The 23939-nt window shown below is 26.7% G+C and overlaps 1 protein-coding gene across 1 annotated transcript in view; it reads right to left on the reverse strand.

Moving 5' to 3' along the window:
- Positions 1–417: 417 nt before the first annotated feature.
- Positions 418–23939, reverse strand: part of LOC135930998 (alpha-1,3-mannosyl-glycoprotein 4-beta-N-acetylglucosaminyltransferase B-like) — a 60163-nt gene continuing 36641 nt past the window's right edge. The window contains exons 7-13 of the mRNA XM_065467839.1: positions 18145–18220; positions 17198–17312; positions 10194–10324; positions 6300–6404; positions 5924–6117; positions 5206–5653; positions 418–552 (exon numbers count right to left, since the gene is read on the reverse strand). Of these exons, the coding sequence (XP_065323911.1) occupies positions 523–552; positions 5206–5653; positions 5924–6117; positions 6300–6404; positions 10194–10324; positions 17198–17312; positions 18145–18220 (1099 nt within the window). The 3' untranslated portion in view covers positions 418–522. The remainder of the gene's footprint in view (positions 553–5205; positions 5654–5923; positions 6118–6299; positions 6405–10193; positions 10325–17197; positions 17313–18144; positions 18221–23939) is intronic.

Raw genomic sequence — 23939 nt, forward strand, 5'->3', positions numbered from 1 at the left:
CCTCATAAATTAAATGATTTTAGTAGACCGGTTAAAATGTATATGCTTGGGATGAAGTTATAATGGGGATTAGCTGCACGCGTTAAGCTTAGAGAGTACTCTCATATAGGAGTCTTAACTCATAACATTAATGGTTAGAGCGTCCTATAAAATCTTGACGGGTACAAACATTTTTTAGAAGTATTAAGTCAAAATATAACGATAACTGACGGTTATCCTGTTGGGTTCAAGTTTAGTTTCCTATTAAAAATTGCTAAACATTTTCAGTTTCAATAATACAATAATTCGATAATAATACTGTTTCGCTTAAAATATTATCTTAGAACAACACGGTAGGTAATATGTTTATGAATTATAACTAAAATAAGATAAGGCATTTTGACATAGACAACAAAAATCTACGTTCTGAAATTTTTTAAATATAATTTGTTTATTTGCATTAATTTCTGTGAAATATATTTATTAAATACTGAAAATAAAAAATATTTTTTTTACATAATTATTATTTTTTGGTGATTTTTTCTATCTCTTCTTTTGTTCTTCTATATATATCTGTAATAAAAAAAATGTTTAAAATGAATTAAGATTTATTCGAACAATTTTTATATCTGATTAAGATTACAGTGGACGCAGATTGGGAGAAGGAAGGAGGGAAGGGGGGGGGGAGTGTTTTCCAAAATTTTGCTTTATTTTCTTTCAAATTGATATCCCCCTTTTCTATAATATCACAAAAATACTACTTACATTTAAAAAGGTCGTAAAAAAATCCTAAAAATCTAAGAATAAAATGGCATATTTATTATTTCAATCGTTCACATAAAAATTGTTATAAATAATACAAATTATGGCTGTGCCAATTCATATATTTTTCACCGATCCGCAGAAATTGGTTCAAAACCGATCTGATACCGATCCGATCCTGATTTTTCACCACCCCCCGAACCAAATGTAATTAATAATCAATATTTTTTATGCAAAAAATCGAATTATGCATTTAATTTAATTTTTTTATTTCTACAATTAAGATTATAATTTAAAAAAAATTATATTATATAGATAAAAAAACATATTTAATAATATATCTATTTTATGTTGTATGAATTATAAAATTGTAATATTTAATATATATAATTATAATATATTAGATTTAAATAAAAGAGCCTCTAGATTTTCTGGCAATAAGATTCTACGATGTGGACTATCTATATCCACTGCCGTACTGAAGGCAGACATAGAAGGGACAGTTGTTGCAGGAGGCGCTAAAATTTTACATGCAAGTTTTGACATAATTGGAATCAATATCAATGTTATTCGAGTTATCTATATAGATAACACAAATATAAAATTAGCATTGATAAAATAGTGGGTTTCATAGAAACCCAATCTTTTGTTGATTTTGAAAAATAATCAGTTGCAAAATTATCTTTGTCCTTTGTAAAATATTTCCATAATTCTAATACCATATTTAAAAAAATGCTTTTAAAGTATAAATAATAAAATTGACATTGATTTAAAATAAATAAAACTTTGGGTGTTCCTTTCTATTTTTCAGAGTTGTTAAAAGATACTTTTTAAATGGATCTAGATACATAGTCTAAAAATTTATCTAGATACAAATACAGCTTCTAAAAAGTTATCTTGATACAGATACAATTTAAAATGTATATAGGTACAGATACATTTTTTATTATACTCTTAGATAAGGTTTGAATAAACCTAAATTAGGATTTTATTGTGAAAATTCATGAAATGATATAAAAAATTTATTGACTTGATATCACATTTATCAAAATATAACTAAAATAATGATTTTTAGATATTACTATAATATATGATTAATATAAATAATTATTATATATCATTATAAAATAATATAATATATGATTAAATGATTATAAATAATTATTAGATTTCAGTAATAAAATATTTTCAAAATTTTGGTTTAAGACATCCTCGTTTATCTGTAAAGACATTTTTAGCTATATTAAAAAGTCTTTCAACAGGGGCGCTGGAAGGGATTGTGGTATTATATTTAATGAATAACATTTTTATATCAGGATATTGTTTAAAAATACTAAAATCTCGGCATTCATTTTGAAAAAACTATTTAAAATTTGTTGATTATCAGAATTTAAATCATATCTCCTGCTGTGGGATACTGAAAAAAATCGGATAATTATTGGTTTTTTTCACAGGTTAATTTGCCCTCATTTGAAGACTTTGATAATCTCAACTAATCTTTGTATTGTTTTTTTAATTAAAATTTTCATCCATTTGCAACCATGTCCAATCTAGTTTAAAAAAAAAGGATGAAGCATAGTTGCCAAAATATTTTCATCTTCAAAAATTGTCCCAATAAACCTAGAATTATTAAATACTAATTAATTTATTATTAATTTACCTATCTTCAATTCCTTTAAGTAAGGCATTTAAGAGTGGTAAACAAAATTTCAGATTCATTTGTTTAAAATTTTTCAATTTAATAATGAGCTGGGAAATATGTTTACCGATGATAGGCACTCCAACAATCTGCTGTTGTGCATATTAACGATGGTTCTATTAGACTTTTAATGATTTCTTTCTTTTCATTCTCCCATCTTTGGGAAATTCTAGCAGCCACTGTCTGTCTGCAAATTATATTTTTTTGTGGAGCTAATGTTTTGATCATTTTTATAAATGATGGATTTGCAACAATTGGAAATAGCTGAATGCTATCTATAATAAATCAGATATTTAATCATCTAAAATGGTTTGGGTTAAAGTCTGAGGTCTCTTGAAAAAAAATCAATGGACGATAATCATAGTCCAATATTTTCTTAATAGATTTTTTCTCCTTCTCCTTTTTTATTTGGATTAAGAGTGTTTGATGTTTTCTCTTAAAATTTAAAATTGTAAACATTTATTTAGTATCTATACCCTTAAATGTTTTACAATGTTGCAAGTTGAGGTAATGCTAACTGAAATTTTCATGTTTTTTGGACATGGCAAACATTTTACTAACAGAGATTTGTTTTCTTTATTTTGAGATATTATTTTAAAATATGGTCTATAAATTGGCCATGAAATGTCGTCATTTTTGTCATCAATTTTAATCTTAAAAATTAATATAATAGAATAAAATACCAATTCCATTGCAATTAAAAATGGCAAATTCCTTGAGATGGATTGTAATATCAGAATTTACTTGTTATTGATAACTGGTACATAATATTTAATTAATATTTTTATATTCTTTTTTATATATAAGTCTTAATATTTTACATATATATATATAAATTTTTAATATATATTAATATTAATTTATATGCTCATATGAAATAAAATAAATTTTACACCAAGTATTTTTATTTATAATATAAAAAAGCGTTAAATAAAAGTATATCAAAATGTATCTTTTAAAAAATATCTAAAAACAGATACAGATACCTCTAAAATAATATCTAGATACAGATACTTTAATCAAAAATCTATCTAGATACAGATACCACATTTTTATATCTAGATACTTTAACAACTCTGCTATTTTTTATAAAAAAACTTTTAAATCCTATAAATCTATTTAAAAAAATAAATAAAATTTAGGGGGTGTTGTGCATTTGCATTGTTTAAGGAAAAATTATTTAGAAAATATTATAATGTAAAATAAATATACATACAAAAAAAGAATCGGATTTTTACAGGTATCGGCCAGATTGGATATTTTTGGAAAACGCTAAATATCGGTGCCGATCCGATCCGATATTTAATATCGGCACAATTATACCAAAAATATTATAAATCGGGGAAAGGCGAAAATTATTTATTTGATGTTTGAATCGCAATTTAAAATCCGAATCAGCCTAAGACGTGTTGTGGTAGTTTTATTATGCTTATAACTAGCTTCTGTTTATTAACTAAACTAATTTATGAATTAGGAAGTACTAATCAGGGATTAATTGCGCACCCAGACATTCAGTGTCTATATCATTTCCGTTTTAGCATGATACCAATCTTGGCAATTTTTTATAATTTTTTTAATAATGCGTTTTTCGTTGGTTGAAACACTACTTATAAATACACATTAATTATAGATAAAAGCTTCAGATTTTATGCTTCCAGAAGTTTGGCACACATAACTTTCATAGTATGATATCATAATTGGCTTATAAATCGATTACTTTTTGAGGGTGACAAAATTGATTGAAGAATTAACATGGCACTATATTAACGCAAATATATAGACTATTCTCTGTCCTAGCATGATGCCAATTCTTTCCAATAATTTTCTTTTTAACCCACATACCAAATAGACTAAAGCAATAAGATGTACAAATTAAGCATAACGATGGCTTGGTATAAGTTTCAGAATCAGTGTTTCTAAAAACTTAACTCACTTCACGCTTAAAGCGTGATGTCATCGTTTTATTTTGTTTCTAACTCAGTTTCATTCAGTAAATATAAACGAAAGCCCGATATAGTTTTCATTTTCACTTCTAGCATGCTAATTTTTTACTTATTTTTCTAATAATCTTTTTTTCTTTATACTGTCTATCAACCAGATTATAATAATATACAGTCAATCCTCTTCTTCATCATCATTTTAATTCTAAGACTAGTGGAGGTTAAAACGAGTCTGATTCTTCCCTCGGCTTTGGGCCATAACAACAATTTTTTTTGTTCAACCTTGCGGATTTGAGAAATTCAAGTTAGTCTTGGCCTTCGCGTCACCTCGAGGTCAAGAACTTACCATCTTTCCAACAAAAGAGCTAGGCCCATCTTCTTTCCTAGGGTTTCATTGGTCATACGATCCAGCTTGGCCTACCCTAGGTTCCATCAGATCATTCGAATTTCGCATCCAACATCATCTTCTCTATAAATAATTTCAGCCGCTTTTTAATTTATAATCTAAAGGTTGGTCAAAATTTTGTTAATAATAATTTTTCCATATATATTATACTGGTTAAAGACCTCATAAGCACAAATAAAATACTAATGGCATACATTTTAGAATTAATGCTTCCAATTGTTCAGTCTTTATGATATAAAAAAGATATAAATGCAAAATAAAAATAACCACGAGAAAATGCCTAATCAGAGCCCTCCCCCCATCTTGAATAACTGTTGGATATGTCCAACTAGATTTTACAAAATTCCTGAAGATGCAAAATTGATGCATTATTAAGTAAATATTGGGTAATTTATATGGTCAATTTAGCATTAAATTACTTCGGTAATGGTGATCCAAAATATGCTAGGAGAATGTATTTTGAGCCTGACTAGTTCAACTTTGAAATCTTGGGTATAATTGGAAGCGTTATTCACGTTAGATTTAAACGTTTTGGCCAATAACTCGGGAACCGATATATCGATCGAGCCCATAGAATCGATAATTCCTATAACCAAAAACCCTTCTTGCAAGGACTCATTGATACTACTCGTAAATTCCTTTGAATCTTCAAATATGAGGTTAGATTGATAGTTTTGGTTATATGGTTTTTTGTATTGAGAGACCAATAATTTATGAAGGGAATTCATATCGATGTTTCGAGACAATAAATAAGAGGGAGAACTAGGTGTTAAATCTTTATTATTAAAGGATGCTAATTTAATTTCCAGGGTTGTATTGTATAATCGGTCCATCGTGTGCACTTCATGACCGGATTTGATGAATATTCTTTGTTTTGTTTTCGTAAAATATATGATGTAAATTTTAAAATGGCGTTTGACATAATGTACTTAGAATCATTAACTGAAATATCCCCTAACATTACTAGATAGAAGGTATGCCGCAATAAGGAATACCAGTGTTTTTGATGAAGCAAAAAAATCAAAATTTTTATTCAATTTTTTAGGTAGCTATCAATCAATAAGTTCGACGATAATATCTTTAAAATAGTGGCCAAAAAACAATTAATTTCCAATTTTACATAATGTTTTTAAAAACCTTTTAATTAATACTGGTTTTTCCATTTGTATGAGAATGGTGTCTCCTTTCTTAGGTTCCTCGGACCAAAAATAAGATTTTCTGAGGTATGTATTCTCTATGATGTACTTTTGATACGTTTTAAGGGTGGAATTAATATAAGCTTTCGGGTTAGTGTGGGGAGAATAAAATACCTTATCTTCAAAGTTTTGTACCTTCGAATAAGTTAATGTTATATAAAGTAAATATAATATTTATTGAATAATATGTATAAGATAGAATATAATATGACATTTATGTTAAACTTGAAAAATTTGGGATAAAAATAAATATTTATAGCTTGATGCAATGAATTAAATACGTAATAGAATAAAACTATAATAAGGTATAACGTTACCTTTAAATTTTGAGTTTTTCCTTCTAGGGATGATTTTTGACCAACGTGTTGAAATAATGAAGAGTAATGAGATACACGATTTAATATAATTTGATAACATTCGGTCTATGGAAAGAAAATTTAAACATAAAGAAAATATTAACCAAAAGAATTGTACAAATTCAATATTTTGTGCTTAGTACGTAGTGCTACTATTTTACAAATCGAATATTTCATTCGTGTTCAATTCCTCCATATATAATGTTAATTTAAACCAATAATATTCGAATGTTTTACATATTCTTAAATGATATACAATATGTAGAATGAGCATATTTAAAAGTTTTGACATTTTTAAATATAATTTGATCAAAAATCTGTTCTTCAAAAAATCAAAAAATTTTTAAATATATTTTTTCAAACTCTAGTTACTATATAAACTGATATTGTAAGAACAATAACGCTTTCTTATCTTCCCCTAGAAACCTAAAATTTGGAAAGGCACTAGAATATAAATAAAGATTTTTATTTACAAATGCGTTAAAGACAGTTATTTCAAATAAGGGCCAAAAATACCGATGGAGTCTAAGGGATGCCTTTGCTATGCATATGTCCAACATCATCTTTATTTTCTATCAAAATATTATAATGTACAATTAACAAATAGTGAGAGAATAAGTTACATTTGGAAAAAAATACAAAGCGGATATAAAAAAAACACATATAATATAAAGGCTATGAATAATCCAAGTCAGTGAGACATAGCAATATGAAAAAGGTTTTTCGTTCATTAGGGGTCTTTTATCTGCCAACAAACTATAACAAAAAGAATAATCTCTTTGATTAGACACAAAATAGCACTAGCAATAGTGAGGTGGGAGAGAAGAGTCTCAAGTTACATCTGAAATTTTATTGACGATTTATTTCCACTATTAATATGTATAGGATTTTTTGTAGTTTAACCTTTTATTATATTATACAAGTATAACAATCTTATTTTATTGAAATATTTTTACAGTTAATTACCCTTTTGTTATAATGAATAATCCCTTTTTTAATACAAGTTTATGCAAAAAGTTATAAATAATCAAAATAGTTGGGTAATAGGTATAAAAAATATGTTAATCAACAAGCTCGCGCTAAAGAAAATCTGCTAAGAATTGGGACGCGGATATATTTATTTACGCTTTCTTTAAAGTTGAGCTATATTAAAGAAAAAGCCTAAGTCCAAAGTGGTAGTTTTCGACTAAAAAAAATAGGTTTAGCCGTTAATTAGGCGGCTAAAAAATCTTCTTACATATTTAAATATAATATGATTTAGATTGTTATAAAAAAAAATCAGAACGCATGATCCTGGATACGATTAAATATTATGTAACGAGAAGTGAAAGATTAATCGGCAAAATAATGACGTTGTTATAAAAATTAGGAACTGAAAATTTGACATGGGAAATTAGAACTAACACATAGTAACCAGAATGGAAAATATAAAACAAATTACACTTATAAAGACATATTACATTAAATAAAAATTTGAGAAAATTTTAAGGAAGACGACGGTGACTACTGTCGACGAGATAATCATATAAGAGCGAAGCATTTTATACATTATACTGAATTCAAAATAAAAGAAAATAAATTATTTTAAAAAATTGCAGAATTAATTACTCCATCCTTAGGGAAATTACATGACAAAGAAAAAATAACACTAAAAGATAGGGATAGAGAATGAATTTTTTAAAACCATGTAAAATTCGACAAACCCTCATAGGAATTTCCAACATAACAGCTCTAACAATTTAGAGATTTAAAAAAAGGATGAGATTATTAGGATCAAAATTGGGCAATTGCGAAATATATTTTGCAAAGTAATTGTATTAGGCTAGGCTATTTGCTTAACGCATATATTTTGATGCATTTTGAAAAGAAGCTTTGAGAATTGTATATTATTTAGTTTTTTTCGTCACATTTTTTTATTTAATAATTTTAATAAATTGATGATAGAAATTATAGTTTGTTTTTTTCAACGGCCTTATTTTATTTTATAAAATTACAACATAGACGTTGAAAAAATCACTTCTAATCTAGAAGAATTATATTAATTAAGATAACATTACGTATACAAATATAAAATATGAATATAGCTACTCTACGGAAACAAATAAGAATAAAAATCATCATGAAAAGGAAAAAGATTAAATTTATATATGCCATATTAATATAAATATCGTCTAGAAATGACAAAGTGAATGTGGGATGTCTTTTATGCAAGTCCAAGAAATATTAACAGGGGAATTTTCATAACACAAAAAATTAAAGGACCCACATTGCAAATTGATATCAATAATTGGATTATTTATAATATATATCCTTTCAGATTTGGTTTAAATTCAAGTACTTTATAAATATTCGAGGAAATATTTCTAAAATAAAATATATTACCTTCTTGTGCAGCAGTTGAGAACTATTTTAATTAGAGGGATTGATAAATACAATTCATAGACAGTGTTTGCATAAAATTTTTTTTGTAAAATTGGTCATTATTGAACATTTATAAATTTTTAATTCTTTTTAGTTTTTTATATGATTATTATTGATATACTATTGGATCAAAGAAATTATTTTATCTAACATCTACAACACTCCAGTCTATCTTAAATAATTAATTTTTTATTAAAATATATTTTAGATAATTTTTGTAGCATTGAGAAACTTAACGCAATATATTTTACGAACGATTTTTAAATTTAGTTTAAGTAAATTTTTTGCAATTAAATTTTTGAGGGTCGGGCCAGTCAATAATATCAACAAAATAGAGGCGCGGCCCTTGACCCGAAAAATATAAATAGTAATTTCCTTCTTATTCTTCCTTTTTTGACTGATTATCACAATTATGAAATGTAAGAAATAAGAAAAGTTTTTTAAAAAATCAGGTGAGAAATATTTACTAATCATTTTCAGAGAATAAAATATTTCAATTTTTTTCCTATAAAGGATTTTTTAAAAATTAGACCGCGGGCAACAATGGACCAGGTATAGATCTAAAAGCCTACAATAATGAAGCACCTATCCAGAATACAAAGGAAGTAAATAATTTTTAGGCTGTTTTTTGACACAAATTTATACCTAAGAACTATCTATATAATACAAGTACAAAGAATGGAAATAGGAGTAGACTATTGAATTAAATCTAATCATATGAAAACATGTAAATTTTAACATTAAAAAAAATAGAGATCTGCAAAAGTAGGCCCGGACCGTACGTACTTAGGGCCTATTTTTTTTAAAATAAATCGGGTTCGGACTGGGCCGGGCCTAATATTTTTAAAAAATTCTGGCCGGGTTGGGCTTTGGAAATTTTTTTAATATGTCTAAATTTATCATTATGTTGAACTTTTAATGTAAAATAAAAATATTTGATTTAATTTATAGAAACTAGACGCCATAATATCATTTACTTTGAGTAATTATAAATTAATTTCTATATTTAAATAAATTGGGCCGGGCCGGCAAAACTTTTTAATATATATTAAGGGTTCGGGCAGGGCCAAGCTTGAAAAATTAGACCCGATGCAGATCACTAAAAAAAACTTAATATTCGAATATTTATTATTAAATTTTTGTAAATATAATCAAATTATTCGATTCGAATAATAATAATAAAAAGTATTCGCCAACACATCGTATACTAAATTTAAAATATCCGAATCTAATTCGAATTTTATAAGAGCACTACCTTCATACCAACCGGTTATGTCATAATTTACTAACTGCACATTTTCAATCTAAAAAGTTTGTAAAATGTTATTTAATTGGAACAATTGATATAATTTTTATTTCTACAACATTCCTAAATTAACTATGGATGGCATCATGTTATGAGTTTAAATCCAAATGAGATATTAAATGACTAACCTTGGAATTATCTGGCGTGCAATATTTGCTAGCAAAATAACTATCGAGTAACCAATCGACAGGTTTATCCAGATAGAAAAGACCCATGTAGGAAGCTATTAAGGGGGTTTCGTTGTTACGGTATAATTTCCCTATTTGCCATTTAAAAAAAGACAATCTTTTATAAGCGATCAATAATCAAAATAAATTAGCATCAATTGAGTGACATGAATAGTAGATTTGACTAGGTGTCATAGAAATCTTATTTTTTGATCATATTAATAAAATAATTTTTAGATAAGACCACAATGGCCAATATAGTGAGTAGTTAGATGTATTTAGAGGTTTCTAGAATTATAAATATGACGTAGTTTGAGGTATTGTTGGTAAGTATACCATTTACTCGTTCATAGTCAATTTTTCCCTTCTTGGCTAAAATTTAAATAAGAATAAATTTATATTAAAACATATTCACCACTTGTATTTGGTTTAATTATTTTGCGCTGGAATTTATAAATCAAAAAATATATTACTCTAATAACATTCTCCAATATAAATTTGTCATACGAATTCATACGAATACCATTTGAACAAATAATATTCAAATAATTTAAATTTTTTTAATCCTATTCATTGAATTAATATTTATGAGGGGTTTTTTTCCAATTTTGGTTAAAAGGTTTTTTTTATCCGCTGTCAACGCCGAGTTTTTTGAAATCTTTGTCCGATCTTTTTTTAAATAAATTCGGCGCAACAGTTTCTTAAAAATGTTTCTTCTTGAATCAAGATCTTTTTCTTAAATTATAACCTGATTATATCCGATTTTTTCGCGAATATCACCTGCAACATATTTTTATGCGTGTATAAGGTTTAGTGGTATTACTGATGGCACTCCTAGTTCGATTATTTTTTGAAACATTCCACCATATTTAATCTAAATTCTTTCACTGTAAACTTAGCCTTGTGCTAAATTCAATAAAGTGATTTATATTGTCCCCAATGATGAACACAACTCATAGTAGCTTTGTAATCCTTAAATAGCAGTTAGACAGAAACTCTTTTCCGAAATAGATTGTCAAATCGAACACATCTTAAAAATTATTAGTTAATAATTTTGATAGTTCCATTTTCTAATATCCAAACCTAAGAATTAAAAAAATAATAAAATTGTTAGAGGCAAAATATTAGTTATATCTTCTTTGAACTGGCAGATTTTTGTGAGTTCTATTTATAGTTCTGCTTAAATCAAAGCCCATATGTTTTGAAATCTAACATTAAATCAACACTGGAAAATTATCAATATCAAAATACATCCTTATTAACTTTCCCGTTGATAATTCAACCACGGATTCTACAATTGATCTGAGTATAATGTTCAAGCTCCTGGGAGTAGGATAGATCATCAATATTCCAGCTTAGAAATGGCCAGATCGGTTTTTAATTCTAAATATATTGTTTAGAGGAGTGCCGTCCTAAAACAAAATGTTGTAAATAATTTCGAAATTTGTTTACATTTGAATAGAACCATGATTTCCTCAACAGATAAATTTTTACTTGGTTAATATAGTAAGATAAATTAATTTTTTAAATAGTTACGGGTTTAATTTAATTTTAAATAATTTATATTCGGGTGTTGTAGGCAATAATGTGTAATCCGAAATGCAATATTTTCATATATACCTAAAACGATTATATGACATCATGACCGATATTATAGTGTTATTCCTAAAAGGGGATATTTTTGTTTCAGAATATGATTTTGGTAAGGCTAAATGATAAAGATCCATAAATAGTTTCTATTTTACGGACGAGAATTTGACTAAAATGATAGGAGAATACACAGAAAATGGGAAATTGATATTGTAGGAAAAGGAGATCTCCAGATCAAAATCATGTGATAATTAATCCATATCCACTTTTATGAATAACACGTGCATATCATATCAACTATGACATTCTATAATCATTTTATGGAAATTATGAAAATATTTTATGTTCATATTACACAATATATAAAACCTGTACCCGAAGTTGAAAAAATATTCATGATTTAGTAAAGAATGACTATATGACTATATAGAACGAATTTTTATTGAAAACTTTTAGGAATACCGATTAATATTCTAAATTGTTATTCATAAAATTAAGAATAATATTCATTCATTCATTCTTTATTAAATAATCAATAATAAATATTTTCCGAACTCTGTCTGTAATCAGGGGTTTGAACCGAACCTGAAAAAAATTTCTGAACTCGAACCAAACCCTTTTTAAAAATTTCTAAAAACCAGAAGCGAATCCAGAAATTTTTTTGAACCCAATTCAATAGGGTTCAGTAAATTTATATTTAAAATCATATATTAAGATATTTGAATAATTGTAAATACAAGTAATAATAATTTAAATGAGATTATATTTTCAATTTATATAATATAAAGGGTATAAATCCTAAAATATTATAGATATTACTTAGTGATGATAAGATTTGTGCAAAAGGGCATCTTGTTAATTTGTAGAGTCAGATTAAAACCATATCTACGCACATTTTATAGATGATAATAGTTCGGATGAAATTATTGTATAAGATGATTTGAGAAATAGATACAACTTAAAGAAAGGCAGGAGAAAAAACTTTAAAAAAGCCAACGATTGCAGCGAAAAATATTGGAAAGATAATTACTAGATTTAACGATTTTAAAAGAGTGGTTAAGAAGGAAAATATTTTGCATTGCATTTTTGAGAGTCTGCTAAACTGCAGAATTTATATATTTTATCGAAAATTTTATTTTCTGTTCCTGCAACCCAAGTTGATTAATTAGATATTCATATAAATATATTTAATATAGGTTAGCGTTGAAAGATCTTTTTCACATTTGAAATTCATTCTTTCATTGGAAAATTGGGGATGAGCGAACAACTCTTGAAAGATATCATGCTAATACATGTAATACGTATAAATAAATAAAAAATCAATTTATACATGACTCTGGTTTGTAGTGTATTTTGTTTTTAACCCGTTAAATACCAAGGTATCAAAGACAATAAAATAAATTTTTTATTTTACTTTATTAATACCTATAAACATATTTATTTTATATATCAAAATTTCAAATTAAATGTTCCAAAAATCAAACATTGGGAGGTAACAAGCTCATTTTTTGGTGAAATAATTTTGACATTTTATACGAATAAGTTCTTGAAATTTATCACACTTATGTATTTATTTTGCCCCATTTGTAAAGATTTTGACGAGGCATATGACCTAATCGTTTTTCAGGTGAATTTCCAACAAAGATCGCGTATAAATCTTTTTATTCATTAGTTTTTGATCCAATGGACATTTTTCGGTTCGATTTATGAGGATTTTTCCTGTACAACGTATGCCTCTCCCATTCTACATAAATTTGCGGATGATGTAACAAGTGATAATATAATTTTTTATTATAGCATGAAATATATCGAACAACATTTCATATCAAAATATTACATTTCGTTTTTTTATTAACGTTATTAACCCCACTATATATAATGTCGTTAATATCATTATTAAATTCAAGTAAATCTTTGGGATACATGAAAAGCAATCGAATGATAATAATGTATCCCTAAGACATAAAATAAAGTATTAAATAATTTTAAATAAAAAAGTTTAATAGATAATACTACAATGTAAAATAAAAGAAATAACAAAAATCAATCGAAAAAGTAAAAGGTTACTTTACGGTAAAAAATAAATTTAAACGGGATATATTAACAGCGGAATAAAAAGTGCATGTTCTTAAACATTAAAAATAACAGATGTCAATTTTGCCACCACTCTCTCACGAAGAGGACTAGTTTCTAGTTATCCTTTCCAGTAAAAATAACAAAAAGGATATCCATAAGATGAAGATAAAACCCAAGTTTTTACGCCAAATTACTGACTTTCCACGCATGAATATCTTTAGTTTCGCTTCCATAATAGGGGATCAATTTGTTCATCCAAACCTAAGTTCTCTTTAAAGATCCCAAATTTTTGTAGATTTTGACCAATAATATCTAAAATGGTCTGACCTTCACTAATTTATCAGTTTTATCGATATTGAAATTGCTGGCCAGATGTAAATATCGTTTCATTTCTTTAAAGCGATTTCTAGACATTTTTTTGAGATAAAATAACCTACATCTTTATCTTGAGACCAATATAAGTTTTCTTAAGGAAGAATATAATATCCTATCCACTATATAGAATAATACCTATAAAAATGTCCAAATCTTGAATGTTAAAGAAATGATTTAATTTTTGATTAGTATATAATTTAGTTTGATTTATTATAAGTGAATACAAGACTTCATCAAAAAACATGCGAAATAATTTTAGAGGAGATTTTACATTTATATCAGGGATAGAATTTTCCAAATGAATGTTCATTTGAAATCATATTATAATGCTTTTCACTATTTTTTTTCCCATTTTATATCTGAAATTTTTATTCTCTCAGATAGTTGTATATTATATATCATATTATGACTATTTATCTCAACTTGCCCCCCCCCCTCCAACATTATCCAATTCTTCTGACGATATATTTTGAATATTACCTTCTTCATTTGTGACGTCTCCTATATTTAGTGGTATCCAAAATTTCATGTTCATCATTAATTGAGTTTTCTAATATTGTTGTTTTTTTCATGCTGGCAATAAAAAATCTAAAAAATAATAACGAATTATAAATTGAAATTTAAATATCGTTATCACCAATTTTGGAAAATGGAACATAAAAATTTTTACCTTATATCTTCGGGAAATAGAAACTTTTATTTTAATAACTAAGGATATGAGTTACTAAAATATATATTATTTTTGAATTAAAATTTTATCTAATTATTTTATAGTTTTTTATGCTTGAAAAAAAAATCAAGAAATTTTAAAAGCTTATAAATTTTACAAAATAAGTTCAATTTTTGGAAAGAAAATGATATGGCGACACAGCCCACCCTTTTTAAGTTTATAAATTCTAAAATAAAAAAATTATTTAACGCTAAAGTATTTAATTTTTTTTATCTTAATTTTTTATAAAGTTCGAAAGTGACTGTAACTATTTAAAGAATAAATTTATCTGAAAATTTTATCTGTTGATGAGATTCAAATGTAAACAAATTTTAGTTTTCAAATTATGCAATACATTAATATCAGAATAAACCAGTAAAACATGGCTTTAAGATATGATCTTAGCCGATAAAAGTGGTTTGGGTACCCTTGTTATTTTGATGTATTATACGTAAAAACATAATATTGCATCTAAAAAGTAATTTTAATAAGTAAAAAATAATAAATGCATTTAAAAAAAAACATTGAAGAATCTGTGGTCATATTATTGACGCAAAAGGGAAATACCATAAGATATATTTGGATTCTTTTCCAGCGCAGACTTATGTTAGATTTTAAAAAAATCTGGGTTCCGATTCCTGCACGGGGAAATAACGGTCAGTTTGGCTTTTATTCATTATGTAAAAATATAATGGTTACGTTTTGGTTACGGTTCTTAAGAAAAAATATATAAAGGTTTGGTTCGGTTCAGCTAATTGTAAAGGTTTATAATGGCTCATTACGGTTAGAAATTTTTTTTTATTGAAGCAACACCATCGTCTAATTTATTTTTATTATAAGCATCTATGAATTATATATAAAAATAAATATATAAGATTCAAAATAACTCATTTTTAAATATATTATTTGAACGCATAAGTAATATATTTTCTAAATAAATGGATTCATATTTGTTCGTTGTGACGATAACACAAATTTTAGCCCCGAAAAGACCCTTTCTACAGAAACTTGTGTTGCGGGAACCGCCAGTACTATAAGAGCAAGTTTATATAATTCAGGATAATAAAATTTTTTCGATTCCTAAAATATAAAAACTGAACCGGTTTAACTCTTCTAAGGGTTTTTATTACTCCTTCAAAAAATAATTATATCGGTTCGGTCACGGACCCCTGTTCCTGCAGAATAAGGAAAGACAAGTAAAAAAAAAATTTTCTAGGAATAACAATAACAATAATATATATTATATTTAAAATTCTTAGCTTTGGATGTCACAATGGATGCATACTAAATTAATATTATTAATTAGAAATTTTCAAAATGTGTTAGATATACAATCTATTTTCCGCAAAGAGAAGGATGAGAAGATTATAAATTCTGTCTAACATTTATTAAAGATTACACAGCTATTTGAGTTGTGGAGAACATTGTAATAATTATATAAAAAAAAATTATAGGAATTCATCGCAGAGCTCATAAAATCTTTGACTTTTTCTTTCTGATTGATGAAACTCTTATATAGTTATGCTATCTCCATAACGAATCCAATTAAAAAATTTGATCATAAAAATTTTTTCAAAAAAAGATAAAATAGGTACATTATTTCCCAAATAACCACACAATGAAACAATCCAGATATAAAAAAGTGAAAAATTTTCTTTTCCAAAAATAACTAAACTAGGAGTATCATCTGCAAGGCCACTAAACTTTATGTGTTTGGGAGTCTAGATATGAGAACATAAAAAAATGTTGCAAATATTCGTTAAGATGGGAACCTAATCCGTTCAAAATTCTAGAAAAATATCTTGAAACTCAGGGGAAAAGTATCAAGAAAGTTTGCCATTATTGTAGTATAAAAAAATGAAATTCGGATATTCTAAAAATTCCCGATATGTAAAGTCACTAAATTTATTATTTCCAGAAAAAATTGTTTTTCCTATCAATAATAAAGAACTTTATTTGATTTAAATGGATAGTTGGATATTAAATATCTCTCCCTTAATTATATAATATTTTGTATTTTATTTTGGAAAACTTAAATAATTTTAAAAAATTTTTAGTCTTTAAGTGTTTATAGGTGATTAATAGGGATTCTTTTTAAATATAAAGATGCAGCAACAAACGGTTAAAAATAAAATTGTATCTGCATTAATAATAAGTTTAGTTTTCTAAACATTACGGTCATTTTTTTAAAAAATAAAATGGATTTTTTTTTCACCTATAGCACCCAGCGGACAAAAGTCTAACATCGCCCATTCTTTCGTAGCCGGATTGGTTATGACTTGATCGATTATGGTCAAGAAATTATATTTGGCTATCACATCGTCTTCGAGCTTCATCGTCCAATTAAAAAGGAAAAACATCAATAAATTTATAAAATATTTTATAATAAGGTTTGCTAGGATTTATATAAAATAATTCTCATAAAAACAAAAACAAATTCTGATTCTCATGACACATAATAAATATTCTTTTTTTTCAGAAATTAATTTTTCTTATTGGGCAGTAAATCCTAGATATCATACTCAATAGTTGTTAGAAACTTGTTTTTTTCTGCATATGACAGATAATATATTATTGGTATAATCTTTCCTTGCAATCGCTTATCATTAATTTTTTTTTAGCCAAATAAGTTGGCATATATTTTGATAAAATATCGCCGTGATTTTCTAAATTTACTTATAGAATAAATCTTAATAAACCTTTGAATAGAGCTAAACACTAAATGATATAATATATATAGAATAAATTCACTTCCTATTGATTGATTTTATATATAGGGATGAAAAACAATAAAACATAATCCAAATATAAAACCTGGGGAAATAACAAATAAAAAATCATTTTAACGAAATTTCGTACCTAAAAATTAAAATTATAAAAATAATTTTCTTATAAAAAACAAAATGAGCGAGATAAAATGATTGTGATAGGAAAAATTTCCAAAAAAATATTGGTAAATTAAAAATGTGCAATAGATTATATTTTCTGCAAGATAGTAATAGTAGTAGTAAAAAAACAGAAACGTTTGTTTTTTCCTGAAAAAAAAGGTTTTTTCATCCCTTATTATATGTAACAAATGTTTAAATAAGATAATCTCTCTCTATAAATTTATTGCAATAAATATTAGATATTTTAAAAATGTTAGGTAAAATTTTTATAAACTTGTAAATAGTAGTCGCATTTTTGGTAAGAATACAACATCAAATATATGAAGTCCAAGACTTGCTTCGTTCTCCACCTGTAAAATTTCAATAAAATAATCATTATAATTTTAATGTATACACATTCTAAAAAGTAAAAAGAGCCTTGTTTGAATTGCTGGAATTATCAAATTTTAGAATTAAACAATAATATACAGAATAACTGTACCCTGAAATTGTTATATAAGTTTAAAAAAAGGGCATAAATTTTTATTTAAAAAATATTTAAGCTTGTTAAGCTTTATTATTTATTATATAGTGTTTTCTAAGCTACATAACTGGAAAATAATTAATGGTCTCCCATATATAAAATTGATTTTTGGGTTGATCTTCGGTGAGATTCAAGAACTCGTGAAGCTCCGATGGGGTATATGCTTTTTTTTCAAGGAAAATATATAAAGTTAATTGGTAAAATCCGAATCAGGATTCTCTCTTCGTAATAGAATAATTTTAATAAAATATATATATATATATCAGTATCCTGCAGATGTATCAATTGCAAGGCCCGGCTTAGAATTGTAAAAAATAAATTCCGCCCAGATTATTTCTTAAAAATTAATTTTCAGCCTGGCCCAGATTTTATATTCAGGTCAGGCCAAGGTATTTTTTTTAAAAAACAATTTTTAAGGCCCGGTCCGGGTTTATTTTTTAAAAATATTTACGGCGCCCGAATAACTTGCCTATCTCCCTTATTCTAAAATGATAGATGGAGATTATTTTTCATTCTATACCAAAAAAAGTAGTAAAATAACTAGGTTTAGGTGTAAAAATTATAATTTAGCCTAAAAATAAATATAATTAATTGAATCTTTTGTAAAATATTTTCCCTTTATTTTATAAACTTGTTAAGTTTTTTTTCTAACGACGAAAAAATGGGTTTGAAATGGAAATATGAGAAGTGAATGATTGTGATATATTATTCTATAAATTTTATTATTCTATTTTATTTCATATATATAATAGTTGCGATTTAAAATATTCGGGCTGGCCTGGGTATTCTTTTTAAAAAAATTTTAGACCCGACCTGGCTTATTTTTAAAAAAAATCGGCCGGGCTTTGGGTTGGGTCTGGGTCTCTAATATATATAAACCTGTAGGAACATTTTAAAAAATGATGAACCACACATTTAAGGTATTTACATTTGAAATATTTTATATATGAAAGCTTTATCATTTTTATATAATTCTCATAACTCTCTTCAACTAAATTATTTGCTACTAATAAAGATAATTATTATAAATGAAAAATATTATAATGTCCTTCCATCTATGTTAATGTATAAATAAATATATTATAAAATTTAAATCAAATCATACTTTATGTTTTTAAGTCTCACTTATTTCATATATGAAACCTTCATCCTTTTTGTAATATTATTCCCAATATAGAATGTATTAAATATTCGGTTAGTTACTAGTTTAACATGTTTGAGCATGTTATTTTATTTCTTATTCAGAAAGTTTATGAAAAACAATCTGAGAGAAAGGAATTCATAATTACCATTATTTTTTCACTAATTCCTAATGTTAACTGCGATCAATTTAAAAATTACAATTGATATTATAAGAAGTTTTAATATCAATTTATATAAATATTCTTTCTGATGTGTCTGATATTATTTTAGATTGGGTTTGTTGCTTATTTTATTGTTGTTTCTTAATATAAAATTAAATTCGTAAAAATAAGACTTGTTATGTTTACTGTTGTAATTATTTAAAAATAATTTATATATGTTTTATATAATATGTCAATCATAGATTTTGTTAAAAATAATGATTATGATTCGATTAAATTTATTTTTCTAGTTATTTTAATTACTAATATCCTAAGTTTTTCATTATTTTTATAATTGATCTGAAATTGATTTGCGTTAGTTTTTGTAGTTTTTTTAGAATCTTCATAACGTTTAAATCTAACATCTCGGATTCAAGCGAGCATACCGAAATGGAGAAACTTTTCACAGGCAAGTTACAAATGGCGTCATTAAATATTAATAGAATGAATAACTAGTTAGCGGTTCTCTTAAGATTGTTGGAAGCGGCGAAAGTTGATATAATAGGTATTCAGGAAATTCATTGCCCAGGAAACAGCACCGCGAATTTTAATGATTATAAGATGTTCTGTTCGGGTACCACTTCAATAAGCGGTTACAAAAATACATTATAAAATTCGTACCCATATCAGAGAGGTGTGGTCTCCTCTATCTAAACACAAATTTTAGACTAAATTTTTATGTCCCACCAAATAGAAGAGAAAGGATAGGTTTCTTAGATATAATGATAAATATAATAATCGAACAGATACAATATAATAATTCTGGGTGATCTGAATATGAAACGAGGTAAAGAGAGTGAATATATAAGCAGTGGGGTCATCGGGCATGCTGCCATTCAACAACAGAATAGTGTAGATAGCAAAAAATTTCTCGATTACTGCAGAAATAAATATTCCAAGATTGAAAACACTTTTTTTTGCCATCGTGAAATGAATATGTACACCTTTGTGAGAGGTAGGCAAAATCTCAAATAGACTTTTTTATCTCTAATTTTCACCGCTGGTTTGATGATGTTAAAGCATCTACAAATATAAACCTATCAGATCATAGAATGATTATTGCTAATATCAATATAAAAAACATTTGGGGCTATCATAATAATAGAAGACTAAACTCGACAGTTCCCATCACAGATTCTTCAAAAATTAATTTTCCACGGAAATTAAATGAATTACAAACGCAGGGTAACAAAACACTTTTTGATCATGCACTAAACTTGAAAAAGGTTAATTTTATACACGTTACCAGAAATGGAAATATTGAGGAATTGTTGGAAACTCTTTTAAAAAGAGCTTGCTGAATCTTATAAGGGTCTATCAAATGTAAGTCTCTCTTCAAGGAAAGAATATGTCGGGTGAGACCTTGGAAAAAATAAATCAACTTAGAATAGCAAACGGCTCAAACAGGGACTTATGGAAGAATATCCAGAGGTTATTACGGAGTGATAGAAGATTTTACATAGCGAAAAAAGCTGCGGATATTGACAAAGATATGAAAGAAAAATAGAACCTATGATGCCTATAAAACTAAGATACTTCTGCAAATCTTGCTGTTTCAGGCAAATTCTCGATTGTTTTAGGAAATGGGAAAGTTATAATGAATCAGGATGAACAAATGGCATTATGGCTCGATTATTACATGTCGGTTTTTGATTCTCGAAAGGCGACTCCTCTGACAAACTTGAATACACACCCCACCCTATCCCCGTCAGGTTTTTCTTTAAGTGAAATTTCATATAGTCATAAAATTATGAAACAATAAAGCTCTGTGACTAGACAATATTAATGCAGAATATTTAAAAATATCCCCTATGACAATTTCCTCTTTCCTATTAGCCCTCTTTAATAAGATATGGGAATGTGGGAAGACTCCATAAGAATGGAACAGATCCCTTCTATGTAATTTCCCGAAAGTAAAAAACCCACGAAAGTTTACCGACTATTGCGCAGTAGCTCTTACATCCTGTGTCTCAAAAATTTTTATGGTCCTCATTAAAAAAAGAATTTTAACATCTACGCCGCATCTCTTCCCCAAAATACATTTGTGCATACCGGCCCAATAAAAATATTTTGGAACCAATTTTATCGTTGAAAATTATAATGCAGAAGTGTTGGAAATACAAGATCCCCTCGTATTGCACATTTATAGATTTTAGTAGAGCCTTTGATAATGTGGACCTGTGCTCTAAGGGAAGTACTATCAGATTGTGGTATTGAACCCAACATTATTTTTATCTTAAAAAATCATTATTCCAAGCTAAAGGCATATTTTAAGACCAATGATAAAATATCCCCGTATTTTAGAATTAAAAAAAGGAAAGAAACAAGGTTGTACATTATCACCACTTCTGATCAATATTATAATAAATAAAGTAATAAAAGAAGTAATTGGCGCAGCTGATCTGGTTGACATTGGACAAAGTGAGACGTTGCATTTTGTAAAAAGGATATATCATACGCTGATGACATTGTCGTAATATCAAAAAGCATTGAAGAAACCAAGAGATTGCTCTATCTTATTGGGACCTTGAGTCGTAGAGTTGAACTGATAAATTTTAACAAAACGTTTATTCTTCCTTCACCTAATACACCTCCACTCCATAATCTTATAGTGGGGGAAAATACAATAAAAATAGTCGACATTAGGGGTCACTCTAAATAATAAAGGAGAATGTAAAGAAGAAATTAAAATTAGAATACAAAATGCGAAAGGCGTTTTTATATATATATATATATATATGAAAATATGGAAATCGAGTGAAATATCGGTATTTACCAGATTGAGGTTATTTAACTCTACGATAATTCCTATTTTATCATATGAAGGTGATATTTGGGAAACAAATAAGAAAGAAATGAGACGACTCCAAACATTTATAAATAATTGCCTATGAACGATAAATGGTATTTTTTATACAAGAGTTATCTCAAACTCAAATCTTTGGAAGATGTCTAATCACACACCGATAAGCAATACTTTAAAAAAACGCCGGATTAAGTTCCTGGCCCACATAATAAGGAACTTTGATCATAATCTAGTATATGACGCCAGAGCATGGTTGTATACATATAAAGGGAAACAATATACGAAATACAAATCATTATGGTAATATAAAACCATAAAAGTAGTGTTGTTAAACGGCTCATTTTGAGCCCATTTTTTAAAACGGCTAACTCAATATTTTAGCCAGAAAAAATTTCAATAATTATGAAATGTCGAAATTACTTGACTTTATGGGAATCAATTTTTATTTGGAAGTATTCTTTTAAATAATTTCCTTACAACAAACCAGTACTAATATAGTAAAATTTTTAAAATAAAAAACATCCACCGCCTACCCTTAAAGTAATTAAATTTAAACGTAGTTCTTGGGTATAGGCTCCTTTTTTGGTCCCGATCTTTTTCTTAAAGCCTATAGATGTTTAAGCAACATTTACGTAATGTTGCGCGTATAAGTACGTGCGGCTTGCCCACAAACGTGTGGAGAGCTTTTCATATTTTTACTTTTACCCATTAATAAATTCCAATTAGATGGATTTGAGGAAAGTCTAGCGTAGCTCTGTTGATCTTTCAACGCCAGAGGGCAAAGTGCTATATATCACGTATCACGATTATGATTCGATAAACTTTTCTCCTTTTTTATTTTCTTAACTTTTTGATTTTTTTTTTAACTTGTAACTTTTTAATTCAAGAAAAATAAATTTATTTAGTTGTAATTGTGATATAAATTTCGAAATAAAAGAATTCAATTGAAAAGAATAATCTGAACTTAAATATTTACACCAACATGAGTTTGATGTTTAGAATTGTAAAGGTTATTATTCAATTTATCCTTAAAATAAAAATATAAATGAGGTGAGGAAAATAATTAAAATTTCTTAAAAGGAAATTATATAAAAATTTATTCAGTCAACATAGGCGTATCAATAGTTCTCTACCATAAACTATATTGGAGGCCTTTATCTGTAAACCTTTGACCATGTAATATTTTTATAAAAAAAAATGGCACTATTTTTATACAAATTTTGAATTTTAGTCGTTATTTTAAAAAATTATTAACTTTTACTTATTTTACTTTCAAAATATTGTTTATAGATATATTGTATATATTTTTTAAGGGGAGGAGGTGGGGGGATGAATGTGTAGGAGTAATTTTTTATTAGCTTAAAATGATATTTACTAGAACAGACAAATTTCCGATT

Source organism: Gordionus sp. m RMFG-2023, chromosome 1 (assembly GCF_954871325.1).
Source record: "Gordionus sp. m RMFG-2023 chromosome 1, tfGorSpeb1-WG-v2, whole genome shotgun sequence".
Lineage (NCBI taxonomy): Eukaryota > Metazoa > Nematomorpha > Gordioida > Chordodea > Parachordodidae > Gordionus > Gordionus sp. m RMFG-2023.